The 11,538-nt window shown below is 35.8% G+C and overlaps 1 protein-coding gene across 4 annotated transcripts in view; it reads left to right on the top strand.

Moving 5' to 3' along the window:
• The window catches only part of LOC102880776 (integrator complex subunit 6-like), a 62,246-nt gene that overhangs the window by 45,669 nt on the left and 5,039 nt on the right, over positions 1–11,538 (top strand). Inside the window, exons 10-15 of one of the 4 annotated variants that reach the window (XM_006917184.3) lie at positions 1,601–1,695; positions 2,701–2,811; positions 5,047–5,265; positions 6,131–6,254; positions 7,266–7,408; positions 9,025–9,259. In XM_006917184.3, coding sequence (XP_006917246.1) covers positions 1,601–1,695; positions 2,701–2,811; positions 5,047–5,265; positions 6,131–6,254; positions 7,266–7,408; positions 9,025–9,259 — 927 coding nt within the window. The remainder of the gene's footprint in view (positions 1–1,600; positions 1,696–2,700; positions 2,812–5,046; positions 5,266–6,130; positions 6,255–7,265; positions 7,409–9,024; positions 9,260–11,538) is intronic. The other 3 variants (XM_015593444.2, XM_025050516.1, XM_015593443.2) reach the window with 3 other exon arrangements.

The following is an 11,538-nucleotide window of genomic DNA, read 5'->3' as shown; positions in this document are numbered from 1 at the left end:
AATTTATTATAGCAGTAAAAGGAAAAAAATATGTAGTTACTTTTCTTAACTAAAACAATTCAGAATTTCAAAGAATAGCCCTATTTGTAGAGAAATTATGCATATGGCATAGGAATGGTCTTGTCCTAGGAAGTAAAGCATTTGTTTTTGGATAAAAGCCAATAAAACCTGAAGAAATAAAATAGAGGATGAATCTAAAATACCTTTGGTATTTATAGTAAGTGTGGCAGGTTCATTTTGATGTTTGGAGATAGCAATTTTGAATTATTATGTTATAAACAAATATTTTTTTTTACCCTTGGAAGGAAATAATGAGATGTTTTGGAAATTTTCATGTGGTGTATATAATGCATTTAGATTATTAAAATAATTAAATTTGAATGCGAAAAGATAGGGGATATTTGCTTATTAAGGAAAATATCTTTAGTTGTATTAATGCACATGGTATTCAAGAGACATATTTAGTTGTACAGAATTTTAAACTTCAACCTAACATCTCTACTTATTTTTACCCAATTGTTAACTAATATTTGAGAGACCCAAAGTTTGGATCAAAATATCTGACCACTGAAATCAAAGAAATGAAGAGGGGGAAAATATAGCTAAACAAAGTATAGGCTAATTTGGGGGAATCCAAAACAGAATTTAGAGATTGCCATCATTATCTAGAAATTAGAGACTTAGCTTTTGTTCTCATATACTTTATAAAATCTCTTACCTTGGACCTTTCAGCAAAAAGTATAACACTATGTATGTATGTATGTAGTATGCATGTAGTATGTATGTGTGTGTATGTATGTATGCATTTATTACTGAGATATAATTGACTTATGACATTATTTTAATTTCAGATGATAAATGTTCAACATAATGATGCAATATTTGTATATATTGCAAAATGGCCATCACTATAAGTCTAGTTAGCATCCATCACCACACATAGTTACAAATATTTTTCTTATGATGAGAACTTTTAAGATCTACCCTCTTAGCAACTTTCAAATGTGAAATACAATATTATTAACAATAGTCACTGTACTGTACATTATATCCCCATGACTTATTTATTTTATAATTGGAAGTTTGTACCATTTGACCACCTTCACTCATTTCACCCACCCCTCAACTCTTTTCCACCTCTGGCAACGAATCTATTTTCTGTATCTATGAGTTCAGTTTTATTGTTGTTATCACATCCTCTATTTAAGTAAACAGAATATTTCATCAACCAGTGACCATGGATTCTCTCTCAAGTGAAAATTACTACAGTAGATTTACCAATATGTAATAGGTCAGAAAAAATATTTCACGTGGATCTCAGTCAATGTTTTATTTAATATTTTATGTAACTTCACAGATGAAAGAAAAATCTGTAACTTGAAAATTTATTTCACTTTCTAGAAAAATACCATATATAATTTTGGTAAATAGTAACAAAAAAAAAAACAATCGAATAAATTCCAATGAAAGGTTCATCTAATGTAATTAAAACTTGAGATTTCTAGGAAATGATAATAATAGATGTGAGTTGCTTGATTTAGATCTTGGAGTTTAGGAGTGGAATAATGTAATACTTTATTTGTTTTTTTTCCCCTTGCAGATGACTTGTTTAAAGTTCACAAGCTTAAGCCAAATCTGAAGTGGCGACAGGCTTTTGACATCTACTTAAAAACTCTGCCTCCATACTACCTATTAGTATGTATTTATGTGTATATATGTATTAACTGTATCAATGACGATTCTTGTCACAAGAAATGCCAATGAACCAAAAACTTTACCCCTGAAATAAGATATACATTTTTTTTAATTTATAAATATTTGTGTTGCCATTGTCTTCTCAAATTATGCATAAGAACTTGGCGATATCATGGTGGCACAAAAAGAATTGTTTTCTTTATTTTATTTTCTCTAACTGCCATGGTTATTTTTATAAAACACATCTATGTTTCTCTTATTAAAACTAACCTTATGAAATTATCATTTGGAATTTAAGAAAAATAGGTCTAGATTCATGTATTTTATCAACTTCCCTTTTTAACTCTAGAAATTCTCAGTATGGGGTTTCCCTCTGAAAAAGAATTCTAAAGACATTATATTTACTTCTCGCCTATTAAATGTGTCCTAGACACAGCATGAAATAAGGGCACTGGCGTGTGGAGGGGGGCTCCAAAAAGAATACGAAACTACTTTGCCTCACTTGGGTTTTTACAATTTGAGAAACGTATTCATGATGATCTTGAACTGGTCACATAATCTAAATCAAGATTTATTAAAATCACTTCAGAGGTGGATGTGGTGAACTTTAAGCCAAGTTTCTAGAGATGAAAAGGCAGAACCATTGGTGTCTGGTTCTGGGAGGAGAAATTGGGGTGTATTAGTATTTACCATGGCAGGAATGGGGTGCACAATAAAATACAATGTGAAATAATGTTATGACGGGAATTAAGACTGAAAGCAGTTTACCTGTTTGAATTTGCTGTTACTTGCTCTTCTTATCCCACTCTCTTCTGATTTTTTTTTTTTACTTTCTGCTCCTTCTCTGCTGTTTTCATTGCCACTTTTTAATGTTCCATGTTTGGTTTTATGTGCAGCACCTTGACTTCTAAGAAATGAATCATGTCCCTTTGCCCCTTATAACTGAACTTTGAGTATTTTAAGATTTATTCTATTCTTACTGTTGTGTATTTTGTTTCCTTATAGCCATTAAAGAAAGCACTAAGGATGATGGGAGCTCCAAATCTGATATCAGATAATTTAGATTGTGGACTTAGTTACAGTGTTATCTCTTACCTTAAAAAACTCAGCCAACAGGTAGTATTGGTAAAAACAAACAAACAAAAATCCTTTGCCCTCAGAAGTGCATTTCCTTATTCTCTAGTGTAATTGTAATTTTTCAAATTAAATGTGTATATATTTCTACACTTTATCGATTAGTACTAATGTGATTCTCTATGGCTTCTGGCTTCACCATTAAACTGCAGTTAAGGGTCTGTCAGTATCATCTGATGCTGTGCCATTTCTCCTTTTGTTTGCCAGTTTGTCCTACCCATAAGCTGGTTGATATTTTGTGGCCTAAGAGGGGCAGAGGCTTAATAGAATTATTTCATGGGTCACATTTTGTCTTATCCTCAACCTAGTTTCTCCTCAAGTTACATTGGACTAGAGCATCCCCCCTTTTTAGGTCAGCACACTGAGGCATGGTGTGATTAAATGACTTGTCTAAAATTAGTTTTTAGGCAATAAATATCCATATGCTTTTTCTTGGAGAGGGGGAGATGAGACTAGTGTTCCTCATACTGGAGGTGATAGGCCCCAAGGGGACCTGAAGAGTGGAGTTCAACCTCCTCTCTTCTTGCCCTCCATCTGTTACTTTATACCCACAACTCATTTGCCATTATTCACCTTGTCCCTTGCCTGCCCCTCTCTATTAGTACCTCATCCTCCACTCACCCCTACTTATCATACTTCTCACCTCTACCTAGCCCATTCTTGCAGGATGGATATGTTTGAGAACTACTGAGTTAGAGCTTTACTGTCATACAAATGTGTTATGTTATATGACAAATTCATGCAGCAGCTTTACTTTCTAATGCACAAGTGTATTCCCAGGTAGGGAACAGTTGTAGCATTTGCAATGACTACAGTACTTTAAGTTGGATATGTTTGCAAGTTGGGCCTTTAAAAAACAGAGAGTAGTAAGCAAAAAAGTGGCAGATTTCACTAAAGACCCAAAATGCCTCCACAATTTAAGATGCTGACACACCTTGCTAGAACTTAAAGTACGGTCTGGAGTTTACCAGCTCCTACCAGTCCAGTGTGCTCATAACTGCAAAAGAAAGGAAAGACAAACCCAGATTTCTGGTCTACCAAATGTGCCCTTAACCCCTTTTCCTCTCTGCTGATAGATTTTTGTTGTTAATGTTTTGTTTTGGTTATTTATTGATTGATCTATTGATTTATATATTTTTTATTTGACGTTTACCTTAGGCCTTTAAGGCTGTGTCAGCAGGGTGTGGCCACAAGGAAGAATAGTGAACAGAGTTGAAAGTCATGCAAGTTCTGGGACCTTCTGGGACACATTGCTTGTATGGTTTTATAAATGAGCTTTTGGGACCATTTATGGAAACAGACCCTTCATTTGCTCTTATCCCTTATTTCATGACTTAATTTTTTAAAAAGATAATAAACATACTTAATTCTAATGATTAGGGAAAATTAATGAATATCTCTAACCAAACCACAAAAAAGTCAAAATTATTTTGGGCTTATTGGACATTGGTGGAATTCCACCTTTTAGGGAAAAAGAAAAGATCATTACTAATTTAAAATAGCTCTAATTACTAATTTAATTACTAATTTAATAACTCTGTGTCACTAGTGTTCCTTGAACTATCTCAGATGTATGTAAATCACAAAATATGCCCAATATATTACAACAATACACTCTCAAGCACTATTTATCAGTATGGTATAATACTGTCTATTAAGAGAATTTTTTGTTGTAAGTAAGAAATTTATTGAGTATTTAATACAAATTATTTACTGATAATATTTGTTAAATTAAGCTTTGCTTTTTTTGGATGGTTTAATATTAGAAATAAACAGTTTAATTTTTTTTTCAGAAATTATGCCAATCTATGTAATCTGAATTTTAATTCTAGTTTACATTTATAAATACAGAGTCTTAAACCTTTATGTCTGGGTTTGAAATGAATATGTTGACTTAGACTAGATTTTACAATAACAAAATGAGATTTTAAATGTCTATGAATGTAATTTCTATCTATAGTGTCCATTCTCTCCATGATTCAATCATAATTTTGACACTAGACAAGATAAAAAATATATATTTGTCTTTCTAGCCCCCTCTCTTCTCTATTTGCTTTGGTAGTTCAGAGAAGCACAGGAAAATGTTTAATTACCCGTTTTTCTGTGATTTCCAATTGAAAATTGTTCTCTTGTGTTCTTAAAGTATCTTTCTTAAGTAGTAAAAATGATAGTGATAATATAGATCTTTTCATAACATACTATGTACTTTGATTTTAGACAAAACTAGAGTCAGAACGAATACTAGCATCAGTGGGGAAGAAACCTCCCCAGGAAATTGGAATCAAAGTGAAAAATCATTCTGGAGGTGGTGTGTTCTTGACTCACAGTAAAAATTTTAGAAAACTTTTGAAAGAAATTATAGGGGAAACTTCACTGAGACTGACAGAAATGAATACCAAAGAATTTGCTGGCTTCCAAGTAGGGCTTTTAAACAAGGTAAATTGTGACATGAATAATTTATATTTGCATGTCTTTCATATTTAGTTTTGAAATAATTACAATCCTGTATTGGACTTTACAGTTATTGATGGACCAGTTTAGGAATTATCCTGCCAGTATGGAATGAAATGTACAGGATGTGTTTAGGGGGTAATGTCTGTGAAAGATAAAGGGTAGAGGGAACAGAAGTGAGCAGGGAGAGCCTTCAGGCCACAATGCTGATCTAGCACCTGTGAGGGGAAAGGAGGAAGGAGGAATGGCTATGAGGAGCCTCAGACATCGGCGTAGCTGGGAGAAAGTCTTGGCCAGCCCAGCAGGGATCTCTGGCACCAAGATTCCCCATAGAGGAGGTCTATGTTGGGCAGAACTGGCCAGGCTCTAACACCCCCACCATTCTCAGTCACTGGCTGGGAGCGGCCTGGGAAGAGCATGGCCTCAGCTCAAATGCTACAGCAGGTCCCTAAGGCACTACAGCTGGAGGCACTCAGCTAGCTGCACTCCTCCCAGGAGCAGGCTTTCCTTTTGTGGGGAGATCCCAGCAGCTCACCTCCATGGCTGCCAGAGGAATACATCTGATTACAAGAAGTGGGCCTGCAAGGCTGCCACAGGCATAAACCTCAGGATTTGACGTTTTAAATGACATACTTGAAAAAGACTATTCCTAGTGACGTATTTAATACTTGTGGGTGTATTAGAATTCAGAACGAGGCCAGCAAGTGAGAATTTTCCACAGGGAAAATTCTGCCATAATCAATTATATTGAATATAGAGTCCTTCGCTTAGATTTTAAGAGGGTTAAGAATTGTATTTCTATATTAAAAGACTCAGGAGTAACTGAAAATATTTGTTTCATTTCAAATAGGATTTGAAACCTCAGACATATAGAAATGCTTATGATATTTCACGTAGAGGTCTTTTAGACCAGTTAACCAGAATGAGATCCAATCTGCTGAAAACACACAAATTTATTGTGGGACAAGACGAAGGTAAGTGAACACAGAAGTTGTTTTTCTTGATTAGGAAAATGTCACGCTGGACATACAAAAAGGTGTTACCTAACAAATAGATTATTTTGTAATACTTTATTGTTTAGAATGGCTATTTTCACTAAATCTCTATATCTACCCAGGCACAAGTTTTTTGTTCTCAGGTTTAAGGGGAAGTATGCATTAATCAATGCATATATTATACTATCATGCTTTATTTACCTCATGAGCCACAAGATAACCCCATGAAATAGATATGGATATGGGATATGGGTATGGGAACTGAGAGTGACCATTTTAGTAATTTTCCCAGGTTTAGCAAGTTGGAAACTGGCAGAACCTTGGTCTGTCATATTTCAGAAATTGTATGCCCCAACATTATACCACCCAGCCTATTGTGATGAATTCAATCCAGAACTCCTCATAAAAAGAGCAAAACTGATAGTGTCCAGGATAATTGGTGATAGTGTAAAATTCCCCTAGACTCTGTTTTGTTCAGTTTATACAGGGTCATTTGTCCATTAAAGTGTGCAAATCAGCCTGGCCAACCTCTTGAAATTATACACCAATTTTTATGGGAGGCGGGGCTTTTCTGTGAAGAGTGCCTGTAGATTTAATCAAATTCTCCAAGAAGGTGAGGCCCACTAATCAATTTTCTCTGATGATAAGATAAAACCATGAGGCCTAAGCTCTTCAAAATGCAGAATAAATTTAGTGTTTTGAGTTGAGATGGTGTCATTCCAATGAGAAGTCAGCTCATTCTCAAACCTGGTTTGAAGGGTCAGGGAGTTGTTCCTGGCCTAATGATTTGAGCTTGGAGGCAGTAGTGATGATAGACTGGTAATGAGTGGGATAAAGAGAGATGATTTGAGGTCCTAGAATGCTAGATTTGACATTTTAGGTTATTGGATGCCAACATGCATATTATTAAGCCAGATTATGAACATGTTCTCTCAAAAGGACTATACACTTCAGCTGTATAACATCTGTTTCTTTTCTGGTGACTTGCAGATTCTCTTCATAGTGTTCCAGTAGCACAAATGGGTAATTATCAGGAATATTTAAAGACATTGGCTTCTCCACTTCGAGAGATTGATCCAGATCAACCCAAAAGACTGCATACTTTTGGCAACCCATTTAAACAAGATAAGAAGGTAGGATACCTATTTCTGTTTCTGCCCAAATTGTGCTATTCTTGCTATAATTCATTTCTTCTTGGCAAGATGAATATAAATCAGAGGTTCTCCTTCTGTTTATTTAAAAGATAAAATATGACTCCAGGGTTATTTGTTTATGGAAAGTGGGGGCCTCCTGATGCAAGAGTGTCTTGGTTAAGGAAAATAATAGCTGACATTTATTGAGTACCTAGTAGGAGCTGGTGTTTGAACTGATCACATTTAATGCTCACAACCGTTCTGCAGATAAGTATTACTGTCTGCCCTTTACTAAGAAGAAATGAAGGCTCACAGTGATAAAATGACACAACTGATAAGAGCCAGGATTTAAACTTACATCTTTCCAGATTCAGAGTCTATATTCATTCCCACCTCCACACATTAATTTATGCAATATTAAAATCACTATTTATTTCCTCAGTTTCCATTTTTCAGATGTCTAGTGCTTTATCTAGATAGTGGCAAAGTGTTTCTCTTGAAATATGAAGTACTAGGTGATATTACTTTGTTTGAATTGTCCTACTAGAGATCTAAATGTCAGTAGTGTGTGTGTAAGAGAGAGAGGGAGAGGGAGAGGGAGAGAGAGAGAGAAGGAGAGAGAGAGAGAGACTGACCATTTAAGCATGAAGACAAAAGAGATTATATCTGCACTGACGGAGGAGACCATTGTTATTAAGAACATGCAGTAATCTGTTCTGTAACAAAACTAGACTGAAAAGTATTCCACTTCACTCCAATATTCAATTAATTGGAATTTTTCTGACTCTTTCTGTGTCTTGGCTTCCTCATTTGCAATACTAGAGATAATTATTACACCTATCTCATAAAGCTCTGTGGAGGATTGAGTTAGTACATCTATACTGTTTAGAGCATTCCTGGACATGTAATAGATGCTAGCAAATATGTTTTCCCCTTTCTGTTGTGTTTTCCTTTAGAAAATGCTTTGTAAAAGTCATTTATCATGATTTTATTCAAATAATGGTAGCATATATTCTTGGGCTATCCTTGGATGAGAACAGCTTTTAGCTGACCTTCTATACTGCTGGTTCTCATCTTTTATATATCCCCAAGAATGAAAAGCCCCTCATTTCTGTACAGCACCAAAGTGGACATATTTGAATCTCTTTGAGGTAATTACATTTTCCATCTACCTGTTCTTCACCATGTACATGCAGCATTCTGTACAGTGTTAATCAGTATTTCTTAATGATGAATTTGAGACACAAAAGCACACAAAAAGGGATGATTTCTCTTACCAAGTGTTGATTCAAAATGGTTTGTACTTCTTCAGAAAGGTAACTGTGGGTTTATTCCCATTGGTTGCTGAGAGTTGCTCATTCCTCAAGCCTTCTGGTTAATCAGGATTGTGTTATGCTTGACCTTGGCCAACACCTTACGTTTTAGTTTCCTACTTGTTCCACTTAGACTGGATTAAAATTGAGTAGCATTTTCTAAGAACAGAGTCTGTGTGGGACATGATAAATCTTTGGCCCGTGATTAAGGCCTATACTGGTGATGTAATACATGATTGTGTAGCATATGAAGAGTGCTTGCAGTATTGTTTTTAATGGAATATGTTCAATGATGTTTTTTAGGGAATGATGATTGATGAAACAGATGAGTTTGTAGCAGGGCCACAAAACAAAGTGAAACGTCCTGGAGAACCCAACAACCCTCTGTCATCTAAGAGAAGGCGGAGTATGTCCCTGCTGTTGAGGAAACCACAAACACCACCTACTGTAACTAACCATGTGGGCAGAAAGGGACCACCCTCAGCCTCGTGGTTCCCATCTTATCCAAACCTCATAAAACCCACCCTTGTACATACAGGTATAGAGTAGTGGTTGTGATTTCCTTATGGCTCCTAGAGGACTAAAACACTATAAACAATTTTATTTTCCTTTGCATTAATTTATTTTGTATTCAGTTTAGTTTATTAAGTAAACCATTATGAAATCATCAATGTGGTAGGTACAGAGGGCCCTGGGGGGAGCAGAGACCCTGTTTCAAGGATCTCAATTTCAATGAGGGGGGAAGAGATCCATACTTACATAGTAATTAACACAAGATAGAAAAATGGAAAGATATGAGCATGATTGCCTTGCCATGACAAGGCATAATGAGGTACAAACATTTGGAGATGCTGCACAAGTCAGAATGATAGAGCAGGTTTCCAAGGCAGTAGAAGCAAATGGGTTCAATAAGAAGATGGGTCTACACTTGCTCTTTGTGTCTTCATTTCCTCTTTATGCTCTAACCCAGTGCAGTTAGGCTCTCCCTCCTCTACTTCACTGAAACAGATCTCCTCAAGGTCCCCAGTGTCTGTCATGTGTTGCCATTACTTGTTAGCATCATTTGACACAGTTTTTCACTACCTCCCCAACAGAAACTTTCTCAGGGTTCCCAGACACCACAAACTCCTGTTCTTTTTTCCCCCTTTAATAGTGACACTTTTTCATCCTCTTTTTCTGGTTTCTCCCCTTCTTTCCCACCTCTAAATAGTGTAGGGACACAAAGCTCAATTCTGGACCCTCCTCTTCACTGCAGTCTCTCCCTAGGTGATCCCATGTAGACTTTGGGTTTTAAATAAGATATACATTTCAACAACTCAGATATTTATACCTCTAGACTACAACTTGCTCTAAACTTCAGATTCAAATTTAACTGTGGACATGGTATCTTCACTTAGGTGACTAATAGGCATATAAAACTCAGTAGGTTTCATTTGTTTCTACTGAACTCTAGAGACCTTTCCTCTCACCAACACAGGTCTACTTACAACCTTCCCCAGTGCAGGTAATGACACCATCTACCAGTGTGCTGGTAAAGCTGTGACAGACGACTGTCCATGAGTGAGGGGATTGGAAGGGTGGAGAAGTCCTAGATTGTAGTGTTTGCAGTATAATGCCAACATTATCAATGTCAAGCTATCAATATGAGGTCACTGAACCAGATCAGGAAGAGTTGGGCACAATCGACTCTTGTGAGCAGTTGTGCACTAGCACCTGCACACCCCTGGCACTATTTACCAAGCAGTTCAGGTGAAAAACTATAGAGTCATCATGACTTCTCTTTTATTCTTCTCTCACTTCCATCCATTATTAAGTCCAGAGAACTTGACGACAAATATAATTATTCTATCCCACCATTTCTCTCTGTTCCTCAGTCTATGCTGCCATCATGTCATAAAGCTACTATAGTAGCTTCTTCTTTTTTCTTTATGTATTAATTTATTTAATACTCACAACATTGCCATTTCCTTATGAGAAAACTGAGGCACTAAGATGTTAACTTACCCAAAGTCATACTTAAAGTATGCTTCCATCTTTATAATCACCAAAAATGACAAAACGTAACAGTTATTATTATTTTTTTGATTAGTTCTTTTTATTGCTTAAATTCCACACATAAGTGAAATCATATATTGTTTATCTTCCTCTATCTGACTTAAATACCTCCTAGGTTCATCACAGCAATATCTTTTCCCATCCCCTTCCTTTTCATAGGTAGGGGTCTTGTTTTCTTATGCTTTCAGCCACTCTATATTTTGGTTGGAGCACTTAATTCTTTTCCTTTTAAGGTACTTATTGATAGGAATGTAGTTGTTACCATTCTTTATTCCTGTTTTTGATACATGTTTTTTTCTTCTTAAAGAACCTCCAGCATTTCCTGTAATACTGGCTTAGTGATAATAAATTCCTTTAGCATATTTTTGTCTGGGAAACTGTATCTGTCCTTCAACTCTAAATGAAAGCTTTGCTAGATAAAGTATTCTTGGTTGTAGATGCTGGGTCTTCATCATGTTAAATATTTTGTACCAAACCCTTCTGTCCAGCAAAGTTTCTTTTGAGGAATCAGCTGCTAGTCTTATGGGTGCTCCTTTAAAGTTAACTAACTGCTTTTTTCTTGCTGCTTTTAAGTTTATCTTTGTATTTAACCTTTGGCATTTTAATTATGATGTGTCTCGGTGTGGGCCTCTTTGGGTTCATCCTTTTTGTGACTTTCTGAGCATCTGAGGGTTGTATGTCTATTTCCTTCACCAGGTTCGGGAAGTTTTCTATCATTATTTCTTCAAATAGTTCTTTGATCCCTTCGTTTCCTTCAGGTAC

Source organism: Pteropus alecto, unplaced genomic scaffold (assembly GCF_000325575.1).
Source record: "Pteropus alecto unplaced genomic scaffold, ASM32557v1 scaffold577, whole genome shotgun sequence".
NCBI lineage: Eukaryota > Metazoa > Chordata > Mammalia > Chiroptera > Pteropodidae > Pteropus > Pteropus alecto.
This window is presented reverse-complemented; position numbering and strand designations above follow the sequence as displayed.